Below are 17497 nucleotides of genomic sequence, written 5' to 3' on the forward strand. Positions count from 1 at the left end.
AATTCCCAGTTTAGTCATAGGAGCTAACCTACGTGAACAACATTTCTAATTCTACGGTTGCGCTTGTGTCGATCCTCTCGTCGTGAAGCCCTAAAGTCACTTGCTTTCTTGACGATTTTGACTAGAAGAAAGAGTAGAGACTTCATATCTCAACGTTGATATGTTAACTCTTGTCCAAGGCCTTTTTATACAACAGGACTATCAGCCACAGTCCTGACGTTCTTTTGACTCCTGACATGCTTGAATGAGAGACCTCTGATCTCAAACGTCCATTTGCCCTCTGGACTTAAAAAATAGTAAAGACTGAGTGACTGATAGGACAAGGCTAGCACGTTCCTGCATCTTGCCTTGGATCCAATCTCGCAGTCCTTCCCTTAGTAAGGGTCTCCTACGTGGTGCTACACCATACCTTGGAGATCAGAGGATATTGCCTGGAGGTCAGTAGTCTGTCTTCTCCAAGCTCACCCCAAATATGACGTCTCTGGTTAAGTACAAGGCTCTGGGTACGACACCTACCATCCTCTGAGCACCTCTGTGTTATCTCGGAGAGCTTCCATGTCTGCTTCGAGCTTGTCCTCGTTTGTTGCTCGTTATTGTATGGTCAGGGCATCATTTGCTCGCCTGTTGTTGGGCGGACTATCCTTCATCGCCCTATGATATATCTCACATCTATCAAACTCTCTACAATGTGCTACTCACCTTACGCCTTGATCGGTTGCACGTTGCCCTCCCGGCTACCTCCTTGTTGCCAGTATTTTGTTTGCAAGAGGAGATCTCTTCATTCAATTCGACGCAGTCCTCACAGCAACATTGACGTGCAAAGCCACCCTACTACGCTTGGGTGTCATCTTCTCCAAAGGACAAACTATAACCTTCAGGATTTCAAATCCAATACAAATGCTCGGATCCAAGTACAGATCGATCTTGTACTTGGGTTTGTTACTTTGATTTTGGAAAAATTTCTGCTTGATTTCTTTTTTATTTTGTGCTGGACTTTGGTTTATTTTTATTTTGGAAAAATTTTTCCAGGGCCTAAGCAACATGTCTGCCCGGTTAATGTGGACACGAACCAAGTTAGTCATCTAATCCACCCGCAAGTCTAGTGTTTTGCATTATGAAAAAATAAATAAATAAAATGCTTGGAGATCGAGAATGGTGCCCTCCAAAATGACCAATATTTTTTTTGCTTAATGATTAAAGAATTGAGTTTTAGTGAGTTTGTGACTTTTTTTCTTAATATTTAGTGTTTAAAAAATGTTTGAAAAAAAAAAAGTGCAATCACACTTATCGGTACAATGCAGAGCACTTTTCTCGATCCCCTAGCATTGTCTTAAAAAAATTTCAAAAAATTTTTCCTTTTATTTTGTTTTTAATAAAATAAGTATAGTTTCATGATTTGCCGTCCATTTTTAAGTATAGCAAGCACTTCTAGTCGGGGAAATCAACCAAATTTCTTGCTCGATTTTAAAGCAGATCAAAACCCAAAAGAGGCAGAGGGTAAATTTTTGGTATCATGCATTTCGAGTAGGTTAAATTAAAAGAATGTACAAGTTGATCAGAAAGATCCATTCGATGGAACTTCAAATATTGATTGATGGGTCCTCCAGTATGGTAAGCTTCTAAGAAATTCTTCATGTAACTGCGAGGAATAATCTTCCCATGCAGCAAATGCGGAAGCAAAATCTGCCCAATCGAACATATATTGTCTGCTTTCATTGCTAATCATGCAGCTGAAGAACATCTCGGCCTGCTGATGATCCTTCGATAATACAGACTTCAACCGATTAATTTTTTCCATATGCGATTGAGAGAGTACTCCCACCTTTCCATGGTCTATTTGGACTTTGGATGTATGCACCGCGGAGGCTTTCCAACAGTAAAACTGCGCAACCTGGTCAGCAAATTGAATGGCTTCCGGTTTAGAAACCCTGAATAGAAAGCTGTTTTAAAGCAAATAGAAAGATTGGGAGACAGGTACTTAATGCAAATGGTGACGAAGGGAATATGCACAATTCTTAGCAAAAATATACCGAGACAGCAGCATTAGGTGATTGGCTGGTTTGGTTACACAAAACCAAACCATTTCATTTTATCTCATATAATCATTACAACTTTCTCAAGCTCCTACACAAAATATAATAAACAATTCAATTTTTTCAAATCCCAAAAAAATAAATAATATTAAAATTTTATATTATAATAATATTTTATTCAATTTTCAATAAAATATCTTATCTCATCTCATCTAAACAGTGTAACCAAATGAGACCTGAATGTTCTAAAGAAATCTCGTTATACAAAATTCTCACCATGAAGAATTCAATAAGACATTAAAAAAGAATCTTTTTTTATGAGCAGATATTAAAAAAGAAAAGTGCTACATTATAACAATTGCCCAGAAATCCGAGTCCTTATATCCTGCCAATTGGAGAACACTCCTAAACTTTGAAGAAGCAATTATTGAATAGTTTCTTTGGCTGGGTTGATTCCCAGCACACAAATAACAGCTTTTACATAAACCCGGAACCTCTATATATGCAAGGGAACGTGCCAGGATGACAAACATCAACCACTGTCCTGGCCACCCTGTTGCCAGCGTTTATACAAGATTTCTCTTGAAGGGGAAGAAAGGGATAAGAAAGAAGGAACAACTAAAAAGAAGGAAAAAAGGCTTGATATTTCATGCAGTTATATGTTATAGCACGGAATACTTTAAGATAGAAAAATAGTTTTGAAACAAGAGGAGAGAAGAAGCAATCAGAGAGAATGACAAAGAAGCAGAAGAAGCTTAGGAGAGAAAGAAACTCGAGAGAGAAGAGTCAGGAAGAAGAAGCTAAAGAGAAGAGAATGAATAGAGAAGAAGCTCAGAGAAGAGAGAGGAGGGAGAGAAAATCCTTTCTCAATAAATTTTATTCCATTCAAAATCTCTCAATTAGGTACAAAAGATGCTTAAATTTTGTTTTCTTATAAGAGCAAAAGATGCTTAAATAGACTAACAACTATAGTATAACTTTTAATTCAAATAGAACACCGAATGAGATGAAATTCAAATAAAAGATAAAAATTCAAATAGACTCCTAATATCAACTAGATTCTGAATGTACCCTAATCCTACTTAGACTGTGACTTCATTTATTGAATTACAAAATAAAGCATAAAAATCCTGAATCAATCCGCATCAAATAAGATATAAGTTGCAAAGAGAACATCATGCAAAACTCACGAAGCTCTTTTAGGTCTCGTTTGTTTTCACAATTTCTCTTAACTCATCTCATCTCATCTAATCATTACAACTTTTCTAAATTCTCACACAAAATAAAATAAATAATTCAACTTTTTCAAATCCCAAAATAAAAATAATATTAAAAAAATATATTCTAACAATATTTTATTCAATTTTTAACTTTAATTTCAACTCATCTCATTTGCAAAAACAAACGAGGCCTTAGAAGTCAACAAAAATATGATCAATAACCATTTGTTGTCTCATTAACATCAACGAGGAAAAAATAGTACACTTTGAGGGAGTTGTCCCATTAACATCAACGAGGAAAAAATAGTACACTTTGAGGGAGCATTGAAAGAATACCTGAAGAGCATGCAAAATGTTGACAAATTCCACATTGAACAGCTCAATACCCCTTGCTAATTGCAGAGGCAACGCCAGTAACTCTGAAAAATCTGAATTACAGCTTCTGTCTTGATACGAGTAAACATCAAAGCCAAGAACATGCAGTCTTGCCCAGCATATATCAAAACCCAACTGGCGATGAGAACTTTGGTCCAAAGAAAACCAGTACATGTTACTGGATGCCAGCAATGGTAGGCATGGACCAGGCACATTATTGTGTAAGAGCCTCTGTGAGAGAAGGGAAACAAGTTTGGCATCCTCGTCATGGGATGCATCACGACTAAACCATAACGTAAGCGTAAGTCTTTCCCCACCAGTTATCTGTCAGATAATAATTTGGTATGACAAAATGCTGAGACTTGGAATAACAAAATACCAAGACATAGCAGCATGAGGCGAGATTCAAACTGAAGTAACAGATGGTACAACTCAGAAAATGTGGCTGGTTCAAGATCTACGGTGACAGCATGGCTCAATTTCATTAAATAGAATGAATAGCTCGGCTAGGAGGCATAGCCGAGCCAGAACAGGCAAAAAAAAGGATTAGATATAAATGAAAATGAAAACAAAGGAACATGAGCGAATCACTTTTGAGGCCTCTCAATGCCCACATTCAAAATAGGGTGTAGGAGAAAGAACCGTACCTACATCAATTCACATTTACATTTCTTAGGATTTAAATTGCTTGTTTGGTCGAATTCAAAGCCTTTCAGAAACGTAGGGTAAAGGAAGCAGGCTATTCAACCAACCATAATGTAACACACCTCAAGAACTTGATAAGGTAACAATGATTTGCTCTCTTCGAGGAGAGCTCCTCCAGAAAAATGAGAGGGAAAAGAGAGAATAAATGAGAGAAAATGATAAAGAAGGTTGAATAACATTCAAGAATGTCTTACACCATCCAGCATCTGAGGACATATACTCCCATGAAAATCCTAAAAATCTTACGGGGAGCTAACTAGAGGCCATGGGCCTTTTAAGTCCTAACAGCAAATAAACATAAATGGGGATAAAGCAACTGGGCTTACTAACACAACCCAAGCCCATATAGAGAAATACAATAAAACTAAGTAAAGAAAACATTAGCAATCCGAGCCCACAGAAGCCACTGAGCCCAGCCCAACCTCAACACAAGTACTTCAGTTTAACTAAGATCTCCCTGTTCTGAACCTCCAGAATCCTTGTAAACTGAACTGTGACACATAAGTAAAAGCTTTAAGCTAAGTGCCTTACCAAACACAAGCCCTGCTAAGCAGCAACATTTATTTTTCTTTATTTTGAAATTTATATCGAGAAGTTAGGAAGTATTTTTATTGCCTTTCTCGCCTCTAGCTCTAATCTGGTCTCATCACTCACGGTCAAAGAAAGGTGCTCCATTCTTTGGCTAGCGTTCATCAACAGCTCTGTTTCCAGCTTTTCATTTAATTCATGTATACTCCCAGAATCAAGAAAAACGAAAGCAATTACAACCAACATTTAAATTTGGAGACAAGGAATTCTTACCTTGGGTCCAAACATGGAGAAATAGAGGAAGGAGGAGGACACAGTGAGAAGTGACCAGGATTGCTGATGCTTCACTTGACAAAGGAAAAACCATGAGGGAAGAATATAGAGGAAGGGATATGGGGAAGAAGAGAGGGAGGAAGAGTCTTACTTGGGGAGAAAGAGAAAACAGGGATTTGGTGAGGAAATGGGCAGGCAATGGAATAAGTAGAGGTTTATCATTCACTGCAAGCATTTAGTAATTACTCTAGTAACCTTACGATTTAGGTGCCTCTGAGAACTTCAAATATACGAACCTAACCCTAAGGGGTTGGGGGCGTTATGGTTTCACAGTCTCACTTTTACCATCATCATGCCTATGGCGAAATGACAATATAACAGGTGTTGGAATGGGATAGTGTTCGAACTCCAGTTGAAATTACAAATACCACTGACACCTAAAGTAAGAATGTTTTCTTAGAAGAAGATTTTCAACATTTTTCCAAAACCCTTGCTGCATAGTAATTGACGGAAAGTTTTCTCATTTTATTTGGCAGGCTTTCAGACAATTGGACAAGAATCAATCAGGGGTTTATGGGTCGGAGTAGGTGGTAGCGTACATCATCGTAGATGTGAAAAAATATACATCATCATTCATCATTGTCTTTTCTAATCTCAAACTTAATACTTTTGCTGAAGTTTGGACTGAACCCTAGATGTACTCCAATGCTGTACCCAAGTCCAAGAAAAATGAAGTCTCCATACCTTTTACCCATTAACTAAATATTTGTGTATCTTCATAACTATATAAATCACAGCTATTATATACCTCAGAAAATGAAGGATTCTGACTCTCCAAGCATGTTTAAGACATAAGGAACAGTGACCTTTTTGAAGTCACCATTCCTATGAAGTCTCCATACACAAAGCCCCCATACCTGAACGCATTAGCTAAATATTTGTGTATCTTCATAGCTTTACACATCACAGCTACTATATACCTCAGAATACGAAGGATTATAACTCTCCGACCACAACATCTTTAACGCATAATGTTACCTATTCGAAGCCACTATACCTATGAAGTCTCCATACACAAAGTCCCCATACCTAAATATTTGTGTATCTTCATAGCTATACACATCACAGCTATTATATATACCTCAGAATACGAAGGATTCTAACTCTCCAAGGACTGCAACAAGTTTAACTTATAATGTGATCTTTTCCAGGTAACTATTCCAAGTCAAAACTTCTGGTCAAGCTAATGCAGGACTTATGCCAAAGTGTAACACTCCGTTCCCATAGGATAAAGATGTTACTAACATTCATAACATATTGCCTGGTAAAGAGATTCATATCCTGAAATACCTCATTTATTGAAAAACGGTAAATTGTTAAAACTGATTTAAACATAATCGTCTCGAAAACCGAACATAAAATAAAAGAACATAGACTAATCCTATGAATGACGTAAAAGAGATCTAATTCTTGTGTGAATATCACTTATTCCTTCCTAATTCTTTAGACTAAATCTACTCCTGGCCATCCAGCTCTGCATCGTTATAAACGTCATCTGTAAAAATTAGACATGAAAGAAAATAGGAAGACAAACAAAAATGAGTCGAATACTCAGTAAATAGCACATTATACTGAAAAACATAATCTGACCTAGCATGGATTTAATTTCTGAAGACTCTTAACAAATACATATAGCATCATAAATTCTCAATCATACACGTAACATCACTTTCTAAAAGAAAACTTCACATATATACCTATACCGTCATATATCCACATAGCACATATATATTCATAATCATGAGCGGAAGAATACATAATTAGAACAAACATGTAACGTGAATGCATAATAACTTGTTTATCTTATCTTAACATGGAGGGAAACACGCTTGAGTCCGTGTTCCCCCTTAATTGAATAACATGTAGTGAAACACGCTTGAGTCCGTGTTTCACTTAACTGGGTAACATAGAGTGAAACGCGCTTGAGTCCGTGTTTCACTTAACTGAAATACATGGAGTGAAACACGCTTGAGTCCATGTTTCACTTAACTTGTGGTTAACCACGCTTGAGTCCGTGGCACCGTAACATTTCTTATCTTTCTTAATGCATTAGAATTTATTGGACTTCATGAACATTTCTAACATGGCATATTCTTGTACATGGCATAGCATAACATAACATATCCTTGTCCATGGCATGGCATAACATGGCATATTCTTGTACATGATATAGCATAACATGGCATATTCTTGTACATGGCATAGCATGGTATGGCGTATTCTTGTACATGGTATATCATGACATATCATAAGATGGCATTTTCTTATACATGGCGTAGCATAACACGACCTGACATAACATGCTCTGAACGTTTTATGACATTCCATGGCATACATGATCTAAGTACTACATGAACATGGCATACATGATCTACGTACTAACATGAACATGGCATCCATCATCTAAGTACTACTACATGAACATGGCATTTATAATCTAAGTATTACATGAACATGGCATACATAATCTAAGTATTAAATGAACATGGCATACATAATCTAAGTATTAAATGAACATGGCTTGCATAATCTGGCTATTCCATTACATGGCATACTTGAATTACTACATGAACATCTCATGGCTTTCATATGATTTTAGTAACATTCAATCAATTGAACAACAAATTCATTCATTCAAGCATAATCTCATATTTCATCAAAGATCATAAGAGGAATCTAACCTTGACTTGCCTCTTAGCATAAAGTAGTCAACCATCATAAGCACATCGTATTTTCATACAAAACAATGATAATCACAGTATGCATGCATTTATATGATCATACTATTTACCTCTTAGCATTGCTTCCTGATTTTCAACTTATAGCGCGTTATCTATACGAGGTACTAATCGTTACTAACCTTTCTAGAAAGATGTGTCATAGCATTCTAAATACTTAAAATCATATATAATAATATTATTCAAAACTCATAACATATTCCTTAACTTATATTTAAAATATAACTTAATAATTTTATACAAATCTTAGTTAAAAGTCGATTGGAATATTACTTAAATAATGGACTCAAAAGATACTTTAAAAATTATACTTTTTTTTTTATAAGTACTTTAAAAATTATACTTTAAAATTATGCTTTAAAATCCCTTAAATACTTATCTATAAAAATGAGTCTATGACTAATATATTTGTTCAATTAAAAGCTTCGGCCTACTTAAAAATTAGCCCAGTTTAAACCTCAAACCCGTATGAAATCAAACCACTTAACCTAATACTATAGTTTCTGAAATAATACAAGTCCAACCAAATTTATAAGCCAGTCAACTTACAACTAAACCCAGCCCCAATAGAACTCAGCCTAGTAGAAAGGGTATTTTGGGAAAACTGAAGCAAAAGAAATAAGAAGAAAACAGGTTTACAGGAGAGGGGCTGTGTGATGCTCACCGAGAGAGAGCTGAGTGCGACGGCGGCTCTGGGTGGCTGGGAGTGACCGGCGACGTGACTGGGGGTCCCTATGGTGGTGCGACACCGAGAGAGGGCGAGAGAGAGAGAGTTTAGAGAGAAAACCAACAAGCCGAAAAACACTAGGGAAAGAAGTTAGTGGCCGACGGTGATGGGCTTACCGGAAGGGAGTGAGTGCAACGGGACTAGGTTGGCCGGCGTTTTCTGTGGTGGTGTGGGAGGTGGTCTTGCGAGGTGACTCTTGGTTGCCGAGAGGGGCTATGGTGGTGCTTGCGGGAGTAAGTTTATTTTCTCTGCGTAAACGAGTTTTCTCTAGCAATTTGTGTGTGTAATTCAGAGGCTTTGTGGGTTTCTTATAGGCGATGGGAGGGAACAACGTGAACCTTCAGGAGATTGCCTGAAATTTGAAGTTGCCTAGACTTTAGGAACTTATTCTTACGAGGATACAGATTCTGAGAGGATTTGAAGAGTTTGAGTTGGAGTTAATCTCAAACTGGAAACCGAGTCTAACACAGGAACTTAATGGATAAAGTATACAAAGGTTTTGGATAGGGAAGGAATCACTAATTTAATCTATCTGTTAGCACATTTTCTAAAATGATAATAAAAATATAAAACAATAAAAATAAATAAATAAATAAAATACTAGTTTTAAGCCCTAAATTTGGACCTGTATGTTACACAAAGAGATCTGAAAGTTACAAAAATTCTATTTAAAGATGGGCATAGAACTAGGAAAGTGGTGTCTCTGTTGTTGGCTGAGGCTGCATATTTATGTAGACAAAAATATTGGTAATCAACATTTTTGTTTGATAGGTAATCAAAAAGTCTCATTAATTAGATAGCAGCCTATAAATATAGCCGAAGTACGTAGGACGTATACATGAGTATTACCTAACTAGGATGATATATCCCACCTATTTGTTTGAAATAAGAACACGTGAATACATATAAGGAAGCCAATTGGATTGGTTCATAGAAAATAAAAATAGTTTTACAATATATAAGCCCCCTCTTGCCCATTTTAATTTTCATTCTTGTTACTAGCCTCACTGACAAACCAAGTGTCAAAACGCTTTTTCCTTTCTCACTTCCCAAGATTTGAATGTAGAACCTACCCTAAAGTCTTGACAACCCACTTCACACTGGACAGAGTGAGGCTTCGTTTGGAAACCAAACTCATCTCAACTCATCATTAGAACTTTTTCAAATTCCAACACAAAATATAATAAACAATTCAACTTTTTCAAATTCTAAAATAATAATAATATTAAAAAATAATATTCTAACAATATTTTATCATCTCAACTCAACTCACTTCAACATCTAAACGCAGCTTGATATTTCATATAGAACCTAAAAGACCAGAATCAAACCAAGTAAATAAATAAGCACGTGACTCACATGTCATTTAAAAATACAATTCACCAATAATGAAACAAGTCCACATCCCATATTTCATCTACACGTGGAAGCGCTAGGTGTACAATACTGCAAATAACATGCACAGCGCAAGCCACAATCTTATGACAATTTTAAAGGGATATCCAAACCGCATTAGATTTTAATTTGCATCTTACAATGGAAGACTGAGTTCTCTATCCTAGAAGTGAGAAAGAGAAAGGAATGAGGGTACCTCATCAACAGAATGAATGTTGTGGCCGTCAGCTGTGTACATCACAACATCCTGATGAAACAAAATAACATAATGTTATTTGCCAGGTCTTCACTGAAATTACTCTATAAAACAAATAATGCACCAACTAAACTTGAGAAACAACCATTTCAAGCACTGCAGTGAATGGTTAGAAATTTTCATTATTTCTTCCTTTCAGACATGGAATAATCATAAACTGATGATCATATCCAAAGCTTATGACACTCTCCACCCTTCATTGATGGCAAGTACTGAATAAAAAGATACCATAAGGAGCCATAACCAACTTCACTTACTCCAGCCAAGGGCTCAACAGTTCTTGGTTCCCCATCCTGGAAGTGAAAAAGTCCACCTGTGAAATCCTTCCCAAAACTGTTCAAATAGCAGACTGCCTTTGACCAACCCAAACATGAAATTGTCAGCAGGAGAACCAGGTATCACATTAAAAATAGATCTAACTGGAACAAGATTTTTTTTCTGACCGGAAAATATTATTTTATTGATGAGAACTAGGCATAGCTCAGGTACATGAGCTAACTGGAACAAGAAAATTCCAAAGAAAAGGATAGAAACAAAAGAGACCGTATGGGGCAAACTGACCGAAAGAAATGGGGAGGGGTGGCAGAAATAGATAGTTTACGGCCAACAAATAAAAGATAAGTAGATTGAAAAATGACAAAAGGGTTTACATCACCACTCAACAAATAGGTTGTGAACAACAAAATCGCTTCTTGTAATGATAAGTGACTAACAAAGAAATAAACATGAGTGATATGAGACGCCAAACAAGCTGATACACACCGCAAAGGCACGTTGTTTAAGATAGGGTCTGTTATCATCACTATGCCATCCAATGCTTGCCCCTCTGCACCAGCTGATTTATAATGTGAAACTTCATCAGATATATAAGTGACAAAAATTGCTAAAACTGGAAGATTGCAAGATTACTCCACAATACAGTTAAGAACAAGGTACTGTTTACTTAAACGTTGGAAAGACACATCAAATAAAATCTCGATGTCAAACCCGAATCCTAGGGCTTCCTTTTGGTGTGTACTGAATCCTATTGGATGATAATTTGCTAATTTTCTGGCATGTGTCTGAAATCTTTCTGAATTGCATGATTTATTGCTCATACAAAAATTTGCATGATTTATTTAATTTGATTAGATTGCAGTTTGTGGATAGAAAAAAGAAGGGAAATTATTTTTAATGGAAGTTCAAAGAACCTATGAAGTCTGCCATACAGTGGCTGGGCTGAGATTGATTTCAACTTGATAAAGCAAAATCTAAATAAATAAATGAATTGGTTCATGTTGTTTTTTTATCTGTGTTTGTGTAACATTATCGTGCAAACTATTTGGGTTAACATTTTTCCCAGTTTTGTTTGTCTCTAGCAAGACAAACTGTAACGATTTAAGTTAAGCGCTAGTCACATCCGTGCATAACCCGAAAAAGACAAGTTAATTTAAAACTTTCCTAGAATGATCACTTTTAAAGCCCAGTTTTACCAAGTAAATAGCCCACGTGGGACTTAGCACCCATGACTACGTTTAAAACTACTCTCTCTATGTCACTATTCATATTTCAATTGAAGCATTAGGGGCATTACAAACTCCCCCTCTTAATTCTTGACGTTTCTATATGTCATGCAGTGTTTCAAAATCACATGGTTAACCTTCACACCATGTAGCCTTATATCGACTACAACCCCAAAATGACTAGTTAATTTGGAGCTTCTCCAGAATCACTAATAAAACTCAACTCAATCTAGTAGGACTTAGCACCCATGACTACCTTTATTTTATTTTTTTGATAAGTAAAGCACCCATGACTACCTTTATAGCCTACCCACTCTACGTGGATTATTCATATTCCTAATGTAGGAAGTGGTGTTACACAGATAGGGACCACCATTTTAAAAACCTTTTTCTTCATCTTGTTCTTCTGTACTTAATTAGCAAATGAGTTTTTAAAACTGCTAGGATGCCAAATTGTTTAGAAGAGTTATCATTGACTACAGAAAACTCTTTTCAGTTGGTGAAATTCCCATTTATACAATCTAAAAAAAAATACTTCTTACTTATCAAAACAAAATTATACAATCTAATATCTCAATGCTACTGTTGATAGAAGGCCAACAATTTTACAACTTTCTGTGGGGGCAATCCCACTCACTGTAACATGGCTATAGTACTGGTTAAATAATCCATCTAAACAGAGTTGACAAAAGGCTTTTGACTCTTACTCGGTCAAGTTAAGAATGATGCCAGCCCATCGACATTGCTAACTATTTATAATTGTTTTCAGACAGAAAAGATGTAACTTACAAAGAATATTCTCGTTTTGATAACAAGCTAACTTATATTCCACTGTTTTATATAAGAAATTGATCATTATTCTGATACTTTCTTTTTATTGGCACCGGCTGTCCGGGAACAGCCTCTTAACTAATCCCGGGGTGCACAGGCCCTCGGCAAGGAGTTTCCTGCTAGTGCACCTCGGGTAATTCAAGGGAAAAATCCCCCAGTCCAATGGCCCCTAGAGATTGTTTGCATCCAAGGGGATTTGATTCTTAGACTTGGGGGAATATACCCCCAAGCCCAAGGCCTTTACCACTTGAGCCAACCCCTAGAGGTTTTATTCTGGATACTACTTTGCCCCAACATTTTGAATCTAGGACTCTTCTGAAAACATATGGTATCAAATATTATCACCTAAAAAAGGAAGCTGTTGGCTAACCTGATTAAACCAGTAAATTCAACAAAGAGCTCATACTCACACCCAAAGAATTCCTCTACCTTCTCTTTTAAACTCTCTGTTATTGAAGTAAGTACAACATCAGATTGCAGAACATACTTGAGTAACACACAACAAGGACTGAAAAATAGCAAGCAGATGTGAGAAATAAAAAATAAATATATGCAATTTCTATATGGCGGATTCCATAATGATAAAAAAGGAAAGAAAGAAAAGTCGTAAAATAAAAGAAAATTAAATCTCAACAATGCAGCTCTAGAAATTGGTATCCAAGAAACGATGAGAGGAGAGGGACTGCTTTTGGCCACTTGAAACTTTTTTATTTCTACAAAATTAAAAGAATATATAAGTATAAGATCCAGAGTGTTGTTGTTTTCGGTTCCCCTAACTTTTCAACAAACAATTAGAGTGCTACTTCATTCGGGTCATAATAGAATCAAAATCAAATACTCAGATGGCTGAGACCAGCACCTCTTCATATTCGACATGCTAAGGCCAATTTCCATTATTTTTTGAAAAGAAACAACGACCAAATATAAAGTCTTCTTTCGGTAGCCATTGCAATAAGTTCTCAACTTTCTCATTCGCCAAAACTGAGGGTTCTCAACCTAGTTTCAATGACGTAATCAATAATAAGCCTCTCCAAGACGAACGTATAAGAACGAGTCGGAATCACTAAGTTTGATTTTTTTCTATGGGTTTTTCTGTGAGCCTGTGGGTTACCTCGGATTGGAACAAAAGGCATGACGAGGTGTGGGGAGTTGGTGGCAATGAGATGGGAAAGTGTGGTGGAGAAGACGTTGGGTCTGTAACCAACCGTGCTGTTGCTCTTGTGTATGAACTCCAGCTCCTGTTTGTTTGTGGACGGTGGACCCGAACCCCACACACAAAATCAACGATCATCAGCTCTGTACACGTGTATTTATGCAGAATTTATATACCTAAACTGATGATGATGCATGGTGGTGACGACGAACCTTGCATTGAAAAGGGGTAAGGAAATTGCGGAGGATCAGACGAGGGTGCTTTTGCTTCGCCTCCGCCATTTTCTTTGCCTTCTTAGCTTCCTCGTGCCTCTGTTCACTCGCAAACTCTTCGAGTCTTTTCCACGCTCCGCGGTCGCCTCCAGTGCAAAATCTGAATTCAGCTTTTCGGTTAAAAACTCACCAAATACAATAAAGATTCAAATTTAAAATAATTAAATTAGAAACATTAAAAATAAATAAATGATATTTGCATCTGTATATAAAATAAATGAATAAAACTACTATGCCTCTCTATTTTGACTGCTGGTTAAAAAAAATTTTTTTTTACTTAATGATTAAGGAAATTATTTTAAATATATTGGTATATCTTTTATATTTTTTAAAAATATTTAAATGTATTAAAAAAATGTAAAAAAAAAAAAAAAAAAACCATTGGGCAATACGCCCAGTGGTAAGAGTGAGGCAGCATAATAACTCCACTCAAAAGAAATTCAGATAAATTATATTTATTTTTAAAATGAGTGCATGATTTTTGGATAACTTATAATTATATTTAATATTACTCTTTAAAAAATATAATTCTTCTATTCATCATCTTTACACTACACAACAGACTTGATTATTTATTTGTTTACTCAATGTATATTGTATGGATGATAAGTAGAAAAGTTTTTTATAAAAAATAAAAAAAAAATCAAGTGTGATACGTTGTGTAAAGATGATTTAGATCTCGTTTGTTTTCGTAAATAAGATGAGATAAAAGTTAAAAATTATATAAAATATTATTTTAATATATTTTTTTAATATTATTTTTGTTTTGATATTTAAACAAGTTGAATTTTTTATTTTATTTTGTGTGAAAATTTAAAAAAATTGTAATGATGAAGTGAAAAATTTTATGAAAGTAACTAGACCTTATATAGATATTTTTCTATAAACAAATATAGGTAGATGGTGTTTTTGGTTTTATTATTCTTAAAACAATTGAATTATTCTACTCATCATCCATATACCACATATTTGGTAAGAGAAAAAAATTAAAAAAAAATCACAAAAATAGTAGTGTGAAGTGTATGAGGCTTATGAATAGATTTTTTTTAAATTAATTGTTCATGTTTGTAACATCCCGCTCCTTCCTTCTAACTTATGTTCTTTCTTTCTGACGTAAGCAAATTTCAGAGATAGAATTTATTACGATGAGGAGAGGACGTAACTGTCCACTTCTCTCTAGTGTCTAAGAGTCTCGTTATGCGTGTCAGGCCTCGATAGCGTGTTTTTAAAGATACTATATGATTTCTAAAGCTAGCTTTGTGTTTTGAAGTTATGTGTATTCTAAATGGAATATTTCCATCATTATTTAACTAAGTAATATTTTAAATAACTCAATTATAATATATTTGAAGAGCTCCAAAAATATTATAATTGTGGGGAATCATTTTATATAAATGATTCCAGTTATTTAAAACATTATGACATTTAAATTATGTTTAAAACTCTAATTAAATTAAATGATTTTATTCTTTAAAGATATTAAACAAGACTTCATCATTTTATTAATGATGAAGAAATATTATTTTATAAACTAATATTTAGTTTAAATAATATTCTACCTTAATTCCTCTCAGTGTTTTAATTAAATTAACGTTTAAGCATTTTTAAATCAGTGTTTGAGGTCCGTTGTTAGATTGTTGCGTAGATCCCCAGACATTGGGTTTTAGAATAAAACCCTAGCCCCTCTCTCTTTCTCCCTCACTTTTCCTTCCTCTCTCTCTCTCTTCCCTCTCTCCTTCGGCTTGCACTGCACGACACCCTCTCACCCGATTCCTCCACTACCCAGCCCGTCGCCGCCGTGCACCGGTGAGCTTCACTGCCCCTTCCACCGGCACCACCTCACTCCGGCAAGTCCCCCTACACCGGTCTCCCTCTCTCACGCTCTCTCTTCCTCTCTCTCGGCAGTGCATAGCCCGAATGGGCTTGATGTTGCTACGCCACTGTGCGCCATCCTCTAGTGCCACCACCTCCACGATAGCCTCCCCTCCCACCGGCCATCCTCCTCCAGCAAGCTCGGCCTCCATCTCCCCGCCATCTGCTCCCTCGAAATATACCTCTCTCTTGCACGGGTTCTCCCCGCAACCGTCGTACGCCACCACCCACGGCGTGTGGCCACCCTCTTCGGCATCCTAAGGCCACCACCGACACATCCCGACCACCCATGGCCCCGATCTGCCACCTATGCTCCCTCACTCTCCCTCACTCTCTCACAGCATCTCTCCCCCTCACACACGGCCAGTTTCACCTCCACCACCGTGGACCGCCATGCCACCACCACCGAGCGTCCACGGCTCCACCAGCAGCCTCCCTTGACCTCCCTTAGCCGAACCCTAGGTCCAAACCACCACTTTATGTGGTGGGCAACCACTACGCATGGTGACAGCCACTGCGCGTGGCTGACCGCCACTATACACGGCTAGATCCATCGTGTTACGCTCATTGCCACCATTACAAGGCCAGCACGAGCCCTTCCAAGACCACACTTAGTTATCTAAATGCCTAAACAGCTACCGTACGTGGGTTAGCCGCCACTTACAACCCTCCCGACATCATCGACCGTGAGGATCAACGAGCAATGCACGGGTTATCCCATCGATGGTATAACCCTCTATCCCTCATTATTTATGTTAGATGTTAAGTAGTTGATTAGGTTGTGGACTGTGTTGTTAGTATTTGTGGAGTTCGTTGTTTTGTGATGTGATGTGTTATGAAGTGTTAGGCATATCTGTGTAGTGCACTGTGAAGAGTTGAACGTAGTTGGGAAGTGTGCTGTGAAGTGTTGTAGACTGTGCTGTGTAGTATGATTGTGGAGTATGTGCTGTATTGGTGATGTGGCATGTGGAATGGAAACAGTACACACTGAGTGTACTCTGTGTGTGGCGTAGTGTGTATGAAGGGAGTACACACGGAGTGTACTCTATGTGGTGGAGTGATGCACCATATGGCATGTACGCCATAGTGGTGATGTGACGTAGCATGTGAAAATGGAGTATACGTGGAGTGTACTCCAAGAGGTGCAGTGACACATTGTGTGGCGTGTCGCCAAGATAAGGATGATTGTGTGGTTGATGGGCGTAGAGCGTGGTGAGTACTGTAGGGAACTGTCGAATAGTGTCCCAAAGTAGTTATAGTGTAGCCTGTAGTCTGAGATGACAAATGTCATCGTAATTGACTTATGGTTGGGAGTATGTGTGAAGTGGCAGAACAAGTGTAAGAGTGCGCAGTGAAAGCATGACTGAGGAATGTCATGAAGTGACATGGTTACCAGCAGTCGTGCTTATGACGGGTGAGGAGTTAGGATAGGCATGGCGCAGTGGGATCGTGACGAGATGTCACGATGTGATAGGAGTACGTGAGGAATCGTACTTGTGATGAGTTAGAAGTTGGCGTAAGAATGGCATAGTGGGATGTCAGGTGAGGTGACAAGGT

General features: G+C 37.1%; 1 protein-coding gene and 2 long non-coding RNA genes across 3 annotated transcripts; all 3 read right to left on the reverse strand.

Annotated features, from left to right (window-relative positions):
• Positions 1-1489: 1489 nt before the first annotated feature.
• Positions 1490-14233, reverse strand: LOC121257134. The gene is made up of 8 exons (XM_041158037.1): positions 14009-14233; positions 13755-13881; positions 13014-13089; positions 11073-11145; positions 10568-10663; positions 10251-10301; positions 3590-3952; positions 1490-1891 (listed from the first exon to the last, which is right to left on the reverse strand). Exons 1-8 carry the CDS (start codon positions 14075-14077, stop codon positions 1556-1558), a joined length of 1191 nt encoding a protein of 396 aa, XP_041013971.1. The 5' UTR covers positions 14078-14233; the 3' UTR covers positions 1490-1555.
• Positions 5349-6394, reverse strand: LOC121257136. The gene is made up of 2 exons (XR_005939160.1): positions 6037-6394; positions 5349-5878 (listed from the first exon to the last, which is right to left on the reverse strand). It is a non-coding gene; the product is annotated as an uncharacterized LOC121257136 (long non-coding RNA).
• Positions 8198-8404, reverse strand: LOC121257135. Its single transcript, XR_005939159.1, has 2 exons — positions 8262-8404; positions 8198-8228 (listed from the first exon to the last, which is right to left on the reverse strand). It is a non-coding gene; the product is annotated as an uncharacterized LOC121257135 (long non-coding RNA).
• Positions 14234-17497: the final 3264 nt, after the last annotated feature.

The sequence above is a fragment of the Juglans microcarpa x Juglans regia genome, chromosome 3S (genome assembly GCF_004785595.1).
Source record: "Juglans microcarpa x Juglans regia isolate MS1-56 chromosome 3S, Jm3101_v1.0, whole genome shotgun sequence".
NCBI classification, from domain to species: domain Eukaryota; kingdom Viridiplantae; phylum Streptophyta; class Magnoliopsida; order Fagales; family Juglandaceae; genus Juglans; species Juglans microcarpa x Juglans regia.